Genomic DNA, 14,077 nt, shown 5'->3' on the forward strand with positions numbered 1-14,077 from the left:
AGTGGGTTAACTGCCTGAAAGACAGATTTTGTACCTTGTCAGCTCAGGGATATGAACTTGCAACCTTTTGGTTACTAGTCCAATGCTCTAACCAATAGGCTACCCTGCCGCCCAAGTGGCAGACTGACTATTACATTCTGTATATGAGCTGAGCTGTGGCCCTCTGCTGGAACATAGTAATCATTACAAACAGATAAATGACTGCAGAGTTGTCATGCACCACATTTAGCCATAGGGTCTTAGTACTAGACTCAGATGCTCAGCTCACACTAGGGAGATGGGGTCGACAGACAGACCCTCAGATCAAAACCATGGTTTGTGGTTATACATAGTTTATTTACAGAATTGTAATGGAGTAATAGCACCATATATTTTGGGTTATGATAAAGACAGATAGTTGACCTTATAAGTCATTTTAAAAGTTGGTTTCTTCAAAAACCAATGGGTAAATAGATATAAATAATTGAAATAACCATTGAATAGCTTCCCAAATCCCAAACTGTAGCTTTAATGTGGTTCTAATACATTTTTACAAGACATTAACTCCCACATTTAAACCACACAGTAGACTACAACATAATAATAGAACAGAGAAACAACAACTCTGGGCGTAGGTGTTGGTCACAGTTTAATCACCCTGTTGCAGGAGAAATGTAAAACTTGTATTGCATTTTAGGTTATAAAAGGCAGCTGAAGTTTGTCATTTCCCACTTTGAAATTTCAGACTTGATTTCCCCTCACGAAAAAATGTATCAACCCCTACAAAAATGTGCATTAATTATAATACACATAATAATTCACATTTCCTGTTGCAGGATTATATTCCTGCTTACAACAAACTGGTTGAAATTAAGATTCGATATCTTTGTTTCCCGATATCTGTGGTTTTGATCTGTATTCTATATAGGGTTACAAAATCCAGAAACGTTTAATAAATTCCTTGGATTTCCAGTTTATTCCCTTCTGATTTCGGGAATCCTCCAATTGACAAGCACATCTGAGGAAAATCATGACAACCTCATGACAGGATTCATAAAATGAAGCTAGAAGTTTTTAAAAAGTTGATGGTTATGGAGGAGGGAGAGGGCTGATGGGAGTTTCGTATTTGATGTGTTACGAATTACAATTCGTATTATATGTTACGAATTTGTAAGATTTCCAATATCTTAAGAATTTGCAAAACATATGATATGTTACGAATTCTAGCTAGGTCGCTAGGTGGCTAGGTGACTACCGTTAGTTAACTTGCAAACATTAGCTAGGGTAGGAGTTAGGGGTTGGGATTAAGGTTAGGTTTAAATTCAGGAGTTAGGTTAAAGGGATAAGTTTAGGGTAAGGGTTAGCTAAAAAGGTTAAGGTTGTGGTTAGAGTTCAGAGAAGGGTTAGCTAACATGCTAAGTAGTTGTAAAGTGCTTAAAAGTAGTAAGTAGTTAAAAAGTTGCTAATTAGCTAAAGTTGTCTGTGATAAGATTTGAACTCATAACCTTTGGGTGTGATTGCATATAGAGTTGAAGTCGGAAGTTTACATACACCTTAGCCAAATACATTTAAACTCAGTTTTTCACAATTCCTGACATTTAATCCTAGTAAAAATTCTCTGTTTTAGGTCAGTTAGGATCACCACTTTTAAGAATGTGAAATGTCAGAATAATAGTAGAGAGAATGATTTATTTAAGCTTTTATTTCTTTCATCACATTCCCTGTGGGTCAGAAGTTAGCATACACTGAATTAGTATTTGGTAGCAATGCCTTTAAATTGTTTAACTTGGGTCAAACGTTTTGGGTAGCCTTCCACAAGTTTCCCACAATAAGTTGGGTGAATTTTGTCCCATTCCTCCTGTCAAAGCTGGTGTAACTGAGTCAGGTTTGTAGGCCTCCTTGCTTACACATGCTTTTCAGTTCTGCCCACACATTTTCTATGGGATTGAGGTCAGGGTTTTGTGATGGCCACTCCAATACCTTGACTTAGATGTACTTAAGCCATTTTGCCACAACTTTGGAAGTATGCTTGGGGTCATTGTCCTCCATTTGGAAGACCCATTTGCGACCAAGCTTTAACTTCCTGACTGATGTCTTGAGATGTTGCTTCAATTTATCCACATAATTTTCCTTCCTCATGATGCCATCCATTTTGTGAAGTGCACCAGTCCCTCCAGCAGCAAAGCACGCCCACAACATGAAGCTGCCACCCACGTGCGTCACGGTTGGGATGGTGTTCTTTGGCTTGCAAGCCTCCCCCTTTTTCCTCCAAACATAACGATGGTCATTATGGCCAAACAGTTCTATTTTTGTGTCATTAGACCAGAGGACATTTCTCCAAGAAGTACGATCTTTGTCCCCCATGTGCAGTTACAAACCGTAGTCTGGCTTTTTTATGGTGGTTTTGAAGCAGTGGCCTCTTCCTTGCTGAAAGGCCTTTCATGTTATGCCGATATAGGACTCGTTTTTACTGTGGATACAGATACTTTTGTACCTGTTTCCCCCAGCATCTTCACAAGGTCCTTTGCTGTTGTTCTGGGATTGATTTTCACTTTTCGCACCAAAGTACCTTCATCTCTAGGAGACAGAATGCATCTCCTTCTTGAGTGGTATGATGGCTGCGTGGTCCCATGGTGTTTATACTTGCATACTATTGTTTGTAAGGATGAACATAGTACCTTCAGGTGTTTGGAAATTGCTCCCAAGGATGAACCAGATGATTGGAGGTCTACAATTTGTTTTCTAAGGTCTTGGCTGATTTCTTTATATTTTCCCATGATGTCAAGCAAAGAGGCATTGAGTTTGAAGGTAGACCTTGAACTACATCCACAGGTACACCTCCACTTGACTCAAATGATGTTAGTTAGCCAATCAGAAGCTTCTAAAGAATGACATCATTTTCTGAAATTTTCCAAGCTGTTTAAAGGTACAGTCAATTTAGTGTATGTAATCTTCTGATTTACTGGAATTGTGATACAGTGAATTATAAGTGAAATAATCTATCTGTAGACAATTGTTGGAAAGATTCCTTGTGTCATGCACAAAGTAGATGTCCTAACCGACTTGCCAAAACTATAGTTTGTTGACAAGAAATTTGTGGAGTGGTTGAAAAAATAGTTTTAATGACTCAAACCTAAGTGTATGTAAACTTCCAACTTCAACTGTACATTTACTCTCTGAATCCATGATTGGTTTATGTTCCATCTTTAATAGACCTACAGATTAATTAAGAAAGATGAAGATTATTCTGGGATTCAGCCATTAGAATAAAACACTGAAGATATGTGAGATAGGCCTCGCAACTTTTGTCCATAAAGTGGCAATCACTTGCCTAGTTAAATAAAGGTTACATAAAAAAAGTAATTAAAAAAAGTCATAAACCCTCAATGTTTCCGAATCAGGGGACAATGGCAGCCATATTGGTCAGGGAGAAACGGGAGGTATATCCATAGTCAGTTGGGAGGGGACAATGGCAGCCATATTGGTCAGGGAGAAATGGGAGGTATATCCATAGTCAGTTGGGAGGGGACAATGGCAGCCATATTGGTCAGGGAGAAATGGGAGGTATATCCATAGTCAGTTGGGAGGGGACAATGGCAGCCATATTGGTCAGGGAGAAATGGGAGGTATATCCATAGTCAGTTGGGAGGGGACAATGGCAGCCATATTGGTCAGGGAGAAATGGGAGGTATATCCATAGTCAGTTGGGAGGTATATCCATAGTCAGTTGGGAGGGGACAATGGCAGCCATATTGGTCAGGGAGAAATCCAAACAGTCTAATTGGAATTAATAGTAGAGGCATAATCCTGATTTCACTGATGCAGTAAAATAAAAGTACGGCATGTAATATATCACAACATGTGTTATATGATTATTGTCAACCTAAAATAGTGTTATTTCATTAGAAATACAGTTTATCCAGGTTTTATAACAATTGTATGTATAAATAACCTCTAAAGGATATTTAAACAGACCATAAGTGTCTCAATTTTAGTTTTCTTGGAAAGCTGTGAATGCTATTATATCATACAATATCAGTAGGCTACGTATTGCATTTACAACTTGTCTAAATTCTTTCATCACCTAATTTCAGACAGTGTGGCTGTGGATTGACTCCTTTATTTGAATGGAAGGTTGGCATATAAGCAGTTAATTTTAAAAACTGTCTGGTTAGCTAGACAAACATACAGTGCAGATAAATTCTTCAAATTCATTATTTTACACAATATATTATCACAACATTGGCAAACCATAATTGACCAATTCTGTGATCAAAATGACTTACCTTTATACCGTCATAAGAAGATTAATGTCCATTCTAGCGTTCTAATTCCTAATTCTATGGTTTTGTCTTCCTGTCTTATACTATGATCCTCCAGTATTTTTCTTTACAGCTCCTCTGCCGCTCAAGAATAAGGGCCAATAGAGGAAATTGAGTTCGGCCTAACTGCAGTTTATCCCCAGTGACGCCACAAGAGGGAGTGAGAGGATGTGCAACTGTTGTCAGGGGGAGGTTTTGCCATGAATGGGAATAACGTAAGACAAGCTCTTTAAGGCAGTGTGAATTTATTGGATTTCCTTGAACTATTTTGGCTATTTATTCATCACAAATTATTTAATAAAATGTGCTTATGCTGTATTGTGTTAGCACTTACAGCAGCTTCATCATCATTTATTGTTATTAATATAACTCGTTAGTGCCACTGTTGTCTGACAGTAGGTCTATCAGTAGGCCTATAATTTCTTCCAATTGTACTACTCAACAGTTGATTTTTTTTATCACAGATATTTCCTCTAGCCTGTTAGACCTTGAACAGATGAACAGTCAAACAGGATAATTGAAAGCCAGTAACAAAACAAATCTAGCCACACAAAGCTGTATTCCTATGCTGTGGGATACCTGTTCAGATCATGATCGTGTATAAAACGGCTTGGGGTAGAACTCGAGCCAAGAACACTCAACTAGTAGGCTTCAAGCTTAAGGTTCCAAGTCAGGTACACAACCGTGGGGGGATGGAGAGCAAATGTTGGCAGAAGCCTGGGAATCTCACCTCTGTCTATAGCTGAATAAACACAACCATTTGTTTACCCCTTCTTCCCTAGGATTAGGCCTAATTGGGGTGAGTGTGATCGGAGTGACACAACACCAAGCATAAGCTATTAAACCCAATGTTTATCTTTCACAGTTTCTAAATAATCTCTTCTTCTTTTTTTGACCTCACATGTAATCCAGGCATGTACATATAATTTATATGGTTGGTTGTGAGTGTTGGCCAAACTTAGACCTGTTATAAATTATTTCATGAATTAATAAGTCAAGGTATAATCGCATTCCATAGTGAATGTGTTCTGAATCATTCACAATAAAATTACTGTACCTGTTTCGCAGAATGTGTTTAAAGTTGGGAGGTATATCCATAGTCAGTTGGGAGGTATATCCATAGTCAGTTGGGAGGTATATCCATAGTCAGTTGGGAGGTATATCCATAGTCAGTTGGGAGGTATATCCATAGTCAGTTGAGAGGTATATCCATAGTCAGTTGGGAGGTTTATCCATAGTCAGTTGGGAGGTATATCCATAGTCAGTTGGGAGGTATATCCATAGTCAGTTGGGAGGTGTATCCATAGTCAGTTGGGAGGTATATCCATAGTCAGTTGGGAGGTATATCCATAGTCAGTTGGGAGGTTTATCCATAGTCAGTTGGGAGATATATCCATAGTCAGTTGGGAGGTTTATCCATAGTCAGTTGGGAGGTATATCCATAGTCAGTTGGGAGGTTTATCCATAGTCAGTTGGGAGGTTTATCCATAGTCAGTTGGGAGGTATATCCATAGTCAGTTGGGAGGTATATCCATAGTCAGTTGAGAGGTATATCCATAGTCAGTTGGGAGGTTTATCCATAGTCAGTTGGGAGGTATATCCATAGTCAGTTGGGAGGTATATCCATAGTCAGTTGGGAGGTATATCCATAGTCAGTTGGGAGGTATATCCATAGTCAGTTGGGAGGTATATCCATAGTCAGTTGGGAGGTATATCCATAGTCAGTTGGGAGGTATATCCATAGTCAGTTGGGAGGTATATCCATAGTCAGTTGGGAGGTATATCCATAGTCAGTTGGGAGGTATATCCATAGTCAGTTGGGAGGTTTATCCATAGTCAGTTGGGAGGTATATCCATAGTCAGTTGGGAGGTATATCCATAGTCAGTTGGGAGGTATATCCATAGTCAGTTGGGAGGTATATCCATAGTCAGTTGGGAGGTATATCCATAGTCAGTTGGGAGATATATCCATAGTCAGTTGGGAGGTATATCCATATTCAGTTGGGAGGTTTATCCATAGTCAGTTGGGAGGTATATCCATAGTCAGTTGGGAGGTATATCCATAGTCAGTTGGGAGGTATATCCATAGTCAGTTGGGAGATATATCCATAGTCAGTTGGGAGGTATATCCATATTCAGTTGGGAGGTTTATCCATAGTCAGTTGGGAGGTATATCCATAGTCAGTTGGGAGGTATATCCATAGTCAGTTGGGAGGTTTATCCATAGTCAGTTGGGAGGTATATCCATAGTCAGTTGGGAGGTATATTCATAGTCAGTTGGGAGGTTTATCCATAGTCAGTTGGGAGGTATATCCATAGTCAGTTGGGAGGTATATCCATAGTCAGTTGGGAGGTTTATCCATAGTCAGTTGGGAGGTATATCCATAGTCAGTTGGGAGGTTTATCCATAGTCAGTTGGGAGGTATATCCATAGTCAGTTGGGAGGTATATCCATAGTCAGTTGGGAGGTATATCCATAGTCAGTTGGGAGATATATCCATAGTCAGTTGGGAGGTATATCCATAGTCAGTTGGGAGGTATATCCATATTCAGTTGGGAGGTTTATCCATAGTCAGTTGGGAGGTATATCCATAGTCAGTTGGGAGGTATATCCATAGTCAGTTGGGAGGTATATCCATAGTCAGTTGGGAGATATATCCATAGTCAGTTGGGAGGTATATCCATATTCAGTTGGGAGGTTTATCCATAGTCAGTTGGGAGGTATATCCATAGTCAGTTGGGAGGTATATCCATAGTCAGTTGGGAGGTTTATCCATAGTCAGTTGGGAGGTATATCCATAGTCAGTTGGGAGGTATATTCATAGTCAGTTGGGAGGTTTATCCATAGTCAGTTGGGAGGTATATCCATAGTCAGTTGGGAGGTATATCCATAGTCAGTTGGGAGGTTTATCCATAGTCAGTTGGGAGGTATATCCATAGTCAGTTGGGAGGTTTATCCATAGTCAGTTGGGAGGTATATCCATAGTCAGTTGGGAGGTATATTCATAGTCAGTTGGGAGGTTTATCCATAGTCAGTTGGGAGGTATATCCATAGTCAGTTGGGAGGTATATCCATAGTCAGTTGGGAGGTTTATCCATAGTCAGTTGGGAGGTATATCCATAGTCAGTTGGGAGGTATATTCATAGTCAGTTGGGAGGTTTATCCATAGTCAGTTGGGAGGTATATCCATAGTCAGTTGGGAGGTATATCCATAGTCAGTTGGGAGGTTTATCCATAGTCAGTTGGGAGGTATATCCATAGTCAGTTGGGAGGTATATCCATAGTCAGTTGGGAGGTTTATCCATAGTCAGTTGGGAGGTATATCCATAGTCAGTTGGGAGGTATATCCATAGTCAGTTGGGAGGTTTATCCATAGTCAGTTGGGAGGTATATCCATAGTCAGTTGGGAGGTATATCCATAGTCAGTTGGGAGGTATATCCATAGTCGGTAGACAATTCTTATAAAAAATGCATCCCTTACATCACTGAGCCATGCACAAGAAACTATTAAAGTCCCCCACCCCCCCCATAGTAGTGGAAGGGGGGGGGGGGCTTCCACTACCTCCAGTAGCACTGCGCCCGTTCTGCGGGGCTGAATCGCTAACAGACAGGTTTGAAGCACAGACAGGTGTGCGTGCAAAGCGAGAAGGGTGTAAAAGGCCTAGACCACATACAACATCTCAGCAACTCATTTGCATCAATTAATATTCATCAGTAGGCCTATAAACCAATGAAGTTCCTGGTTAAATATGAAATAATGAACCAGGTAACAAATCATCTGTAGGAAAAGGTAGGCCTAAAAAAAAGTAATGACATTAATTAAAAACCTAACTTTATTGCTTTGATACATTTAAAAATAAATAAAAAATAATAATAATTTTCACAATGTCAAAAGTCAACAGTAAATCCTCAGAGATTCAATAGGTATCAGGTCATCAACGTAGAGAGCGAGAGATTACAGATAAAAAAAAAACGTTTTGTGTATAGCCTAGGGAATTAAAACCCTGATTCGCCGGCGTGCGTCATGACGCACCCCAGTGAGCGTTGCATATCCAATGAGGCTCTGGGGTGGCTGCCCCACTGCAAATAAAGGGAGATAACGGGCCGTGAGTAGCGGCTGAAAACGTTTTATACTGACATGTTAGAGCAATGACTTTTGCGTAACCGCGTAAAATCTGGGACTAGGCTCCCAGCACGAGGATGATATAGGGTTCTTACGGGAAGAGGAACAAGAAACTATTGCCACGGCCCGGTGGGAAAAAGAAAACGGCGAATCCGTTGAAGTTTAGAAAGAGAGAGTGAGCGACAGTGAGCAGGATTCTCAAAATTGAAAGCAATCCAAAAATATAGCTGCGGTGGAAGAGCGAGTGTACCCATTTGAAAGATGAGCTTGATGTCTGCCATAGACACCAGTGCCTCCGTGTACCAGCCTGCACAGCTACTGAATTGGGTATACCTCTCTTTGCAAGACACTCACCAGACCAGCGCTTTTGACGCCTTTAGACCCGAACCCAACTCTTCCCACCCGGAGCTGAACTACTGCAAGACTCCTGCGGCGGACCTGAGCTCGTCCCTAAACTCCAACTATCTCAACAACTTTTTTCAGCTCCAGCGGAATGAGGTTAGAGACGCATCGTTCTGTCTGTAATTGTTTACCCTATTATGGAATTATATTACCATTATGCTATTGCCAACGTAAACTAAATAGCTTATATAGGCTACGATCTGTTTGTATTTGCATATATCCCATCGTATGTTGAGCGCTGTTTTGTAAAATGTTTGATGGTGTGTGTGTGTGTGCAACATTGGGTATTCTGGTAGCCTACTCATAACTGCCACGGATATTTCGTATTTCGACAATATAAAGACGTGCTCATTAACTTTTCAGACCTATTAGGGCAATATCTGATTCCACCAGAGCCTATTCTAACAGCAAGAACGTTTAGAGAATTCAACATGCACAAGTTTAGCATAACATAAGATTTATTACTAGACTATGGCAGGTAGACCTAATTGATTAGTGGGCAAAATAACACAGACACTGGACAGAGGAACTCTGCCTAGAAGGCCAGCATCCCAGAGTCGGCCTCTACACTGTTGACTTTGAGACTGGTGTTTTGTGGGTAGTATTTAATGAAGCTACCAGTTGAGGACTTGTTAGACATCTGTTTGTCAAGCTAGGCACTCTAATGTACTTGTCCTTTCGCCCAGTTGTGCACCGGGGCCTCCCACTCCTCTTTCAATTCTGGTTAGAGTCAGTTTGCGCTGTTCTGTGGAGGGAGTAGTACCCAGCCTTGTACGAGATATTCAGTTTCTTGGCAATTTCTCCCGTGGAATAGTCTTCATTTCTCAGAAGAAGAATAGACTGATTTTCAGAAGAAAGTTCTTTGTTTCTGGCCATTTTGAGCCTATTTTTTATTTTTATTTTTTATTTCACCTTTATTTAACCAGGTAGGCTAGTTGAGAACAAGTTCTCATTTGCAACTGCGACCTGGCCAAGATAAAGCACAGCAGTGTGAGCAGACAACACAGAGTTACACATGGAGTAAACAATTAACAAGTCAATAACACAGTACAAAAAAGGCGAGTCTATATACATTGTGTGCAAAAGGCATGAGGAGGTAGGCGAATAATTACAACCTTGCAGATTAGCACTGGAGTGATAAATGATCAGATGGTCATGTACAGGTAGAGATACTGGTGTGCAAAAGAGCAGAAAAGTAAAGAAATAAAAACAGTGTGGGGATGAGGTAGGTGAAAATGGGTGGGTTATTTACCAATAGACTATGTACAGCTGCAGCGATCGGTTAGCTGCTCAGATAGCACATGTTTGAAGTTGGTGAGGGAGATAAATCGAACCCACATATGCTGATGCTCCAGATACTCAACTAGTCTAAAGAAGGCCAGTTTTATTGCTGCTTTAATCAGCACCAGAGTTTTCAGCTGTGCTAACATAATTGCGAAAGGGTTTTGTAATGATCAATTAGTCTTTTGAAATGATGAACTTGCTGTTTTAAAGGCAAGGCCAGTCTCCAACGTGTATGAGCAGGATACATCTGGGTTTGGGTCTGCATTAGGGTGAATATTTTCCTGTTATTTTACAATGTTACATCCCGTGAATAAATCACTTTTCTCCCGGGGGTCCCGGTAGAAAACCGGAAGTGTCATTCCAAAGCATTATAAAGCTTATAAATAGGCCTATGTCTGGATTTTACTAGAGCTTTTATCGAAGATTCAAGTCTGATGAAACCTTAGCCTGATTAAATACATTTTATGAGCCCTACATTAAAGACATTTAATGAGCCAAAGCCTAAAAAAAAGACAAATTATTGTGTGGTTATTCAATACTGTACTGTATTATACTGTATTATATGGACTGAAATTATGCATCCCGTTCAAACCATGATAAAGCAGGAGAGAACATGCCATTCTGGTGCAGCACATGAGGACTACAAAGTTACAATTATAGGCTAGCGGAATTTATTTAAAAAAATCATAATATGTCCCCTAATGTTATCAGCCTACCTCCTCTTTCTCTCTCTCATGTTGCTGATTCCTTCCTCGCTTTCAACAGTTACATGAAATATGTTTGGTTGTCCTTATCTTCATCATTCTAACTGCATACTTGAATAATATAGGACTAGAAAGAGATGCAGAAGGCTTTCTCTTCTTCGTAAGGCATGAATGGTTATGGGTCTGAATTAATGTGCCTCCCGCCATCGCGCTACCCGTGAGTTCTATTGGCTGCTGTATTTAACATTAAACAAACAAGAGCTTGCCTCCCTCATTGAACAGTCTATTGGTATAAGAAATGCTAAACAAAATAATGTCCCGCAAGTTATTCTAGTCTAGCTTTTCCTGCATGGGACAAGAGCTAAGGATACTTTTTTACAGAGAGGCCAGTGGAGCACAGGTCGTGCATAATTGCACAAGGGATATAGGCTATAAGTTAGAAGCTTATTATGCATAACCCGTCATTCATTACCTAAATATAAGGCTAATACTGCTTTGAATGTTATTACCTGAAAGAGGTAGGCTAGGATATCTACAGTGGCAAGAAAAAGTATGGGAAACCTTTTGAATTACCTGGATTTCTGCCTAAATTAGTCATCAAATTTGATCTGATATTTATCTTAGTCACAACAATAGACAAACACAGTATGCTTAAACTAATAACACACAAATGATTGTATTGTTGTATTTTTCAATATTGAATACATCATTTAAGTATTCCCAGTGTAGGTTGTAAAAAGTATGTATAAGGGCACAAGGCGAGACCCAGATGCAGACACAGGAGACAGATGATTAGAGTCCAAGATGTTTATTAACAATCCAAAAGGGGTAGGCAAGAGAATGGTCGTGGACAGGCAAAAGGTCAAAACCAGTTCGGAGTTCCAGAGGTACAGAATGGCAGGCTCGAGGTCAGGGCAGGCAGAATGGTCAGGCAGGCGGGAATGGAGTCCAGAAAACAAGAAAAAGGTCAAAACCGGGAGGACTAGTAGATGAGAATAGAAAAGCAGGAGCAGGGGAAAACCACGTCGTTGACTTGAACATACAATACAAACTGGCACAGAGAGACAGGAAACACAGGGATAAATACACCGGGGAAAATAAGCCACACCTGGAGGGGGTGGAGACAATCACAAGGACCGGTGAAACAGATCAGGGTGTGACAGTATGTGAGCCCCTAGGCTAATGACTTTTCCAGGAGCTAATTGGAGTCAGGAGTCAGCTAACCTGGAGTCGAATCAATGAGACAAGTTTGGAGATGTTGGTTAGATCTGCCCTGTCCTATACAATTGGAGTTTGCTATTCACAAGAAACATTGCCTGATGTGAACCATGCCTCGAACAAATAGATCTCAGGAGACCTAAGATTAAGAATTGTTGTCTTGCATAAAGCTGGACAGGGTTACAAAAGTATCTCTTAAAGCCTTGATGTTCATCAGTCCACGGTAAGATAAACTGTCTATAAATGGAGAAAGTTCAGCACTGTTGCTACTCTCCCTAGGAGTGGCCGTCCTGCAAAGATGACTGTAAGAGCACCATGCAGAATGCTTAATAAGGTTAAGAAGAATCCTAGAATGTCAGCTAAAGACTTACAGAAATCTCTGGAACATTCTAACATTTCTTTTGACGAGTCTACGATACGTAAAACACTAAACAAGAATGGTGTTCATGGGAGGACACCGTGGAAGAAGACATTACTGTCCAAAAAAAACATTGCTGCATGTCTGAAGTTCTCAAAAGAGCATCGAGATGTTCCACAGCGCTTCTGGCAAAATATTCTGTGGACAGATTAAACTAAAGTTGAGTTGTTTGGAAGGAAAACACAACACTATGTGTTGAGAAAAAAAGGCACAGCACACCAACATCAAAACCTCATCCCAACTGTAAAGTATGGTGGAGGGAGCATCATGGTTTGGGGCTGCTCAGGGCCTGGACAGCTTGCTATCATCGACTGAAAAATGTATTCCCACGTTTATCAAGACATTTTGCAGGATAATGTAAGGCTATCTGTCTGCCAATTGAAGCTCAACAGAAGTTGGGTGATGCAACAGGACAACGACCCAAGTGGAGCAGCGGTCTAAGGCACTGCATCTCAGTGCTAGAGGTGTCACCACAGACACCCTGGTTTGAATCCAGGCAGTATCACAACCGGCCTTGATTGGGATTCCCATAGGGCGGTGCACAATTGGCCCAGCGTCGTCTGGGTTTGGCCAGTGTAGGCCGTCATTGTAAATAATAATTTGTTCTTAACTGAGTTAAGTTGCCTAGTTACATAAAGGTTAAAAAAGCTATATATATGCTAAGTAGCTCACAAGTAGTAAGAAGTTGCTAAATAGCTAAAATGCTGAAGTTGTCTGTGATGAGATTTGAACACTCAACCTCTCATTGCAAGGGGTTGGTAAAAATGTCATATCTGTGTTCACAAGAAATGGCATGATTATTTGGTCCCAGAAAAAGACCAGAACAATTGTAGTCTCATTCAAGACCATGATTGTAAATTTGACAACAAGAGTTCAAAATGTCCAGTATTTTTGTGTTCATATTTCAGAAGATTCTTTAGACATACAGAATGGTGAAAATAGGCACGCTGAGGGGTCAATGGAGAGCAGCTCTACAACTAATCAATAACCCAAACAGGTTGAATAGAGAGCCACTCTACTACTGATCACTAACCCAACAGGTTGAATAGAGAGCTGCTCTACTACAGATCACTAACCCAACAGGTTGAATAGAGAGCTGCTCTACTACTGATCACTAACCCAAACAGGTTGAATAGAGAGCCACTCTACTACTGATCACTAACCCAACAGGTTGAATAGAGAGCTGCTCTACTACTGATCACTAACCCAACAGGTTGAATAGAGAGCTGCTCTACTACAGATCACTAACCCAACAGGTTGAATAGAGAGCTGCTCTACTACTGATCACTAACCCAAACAGGTTGAATAGAGAGCCACTCTACTACTGATCACTAACCCAACAGTTTGAATAGAGAGCTGCTCTACTACTGATCACTAACCCAACAGGTTGAATAGAGGGCCACTCTACTACTGATCACTAACCCAACAGGTTGAATAGAGAGCTGCTCTACAAATTATCACTAACCCAAACAGGTTGACTAGAGAGCCACTCTACTACTGATCACTAACCCAAACAGGTTGACTAGAGAGCCACTCTACTACTGATCACTAACCCAAACAGGTTGACTAGAGAGCCACTCTACTACTGATCACTAACCCAAACAGGTTGACTAGAGAGCCACTCTA

At 40.5% G+C, this 14,077-nt stretch overlaps 1 protein-coding gene across 1 annotated transcript in view; it reads left to right on the top strand.

Moving 5' to 3' along the window:
- Positions 1 to 8,380: 8,380 nt before the first annotated feature.
- The window catches only part of zcchc24 (zinc finger, CCHC domain containing 24), a 99,185-nt gene continuing 93,488 nt past the window's right edge, over positions 8,381 to 14,077 (top strand). The window contains exon 1 of the mRNA XM_064932724.1: positions 8,381 to 8,923. Coding sequence (XP_064788796.1) covers positions 8,687 to 8,923 — 237 coding nt within the window. The 5' untranslated portion in view covers positions 8,381 to 8,686. The remainder of the gene's footprint in view (positions 8,924 to 14,077) is intronic.

Source organism: Oncorhynchus masou, chromosome 23, assembly GCF_036934945.1.
Source record: "Oncorhynchus masou masou isolate Uvic2021 chromosome 23, UVic_Omas_1.1, whole genome shotgun sequence".
In the NCBI taxonomy this organism is placed as follows: domain Eukaryota; kingdom Metazoa; phylum Chordata; class Actinopteri; order Salmoniformes; family Salmonidae; genus Oncorhynchus; species Oncorhynchus masou.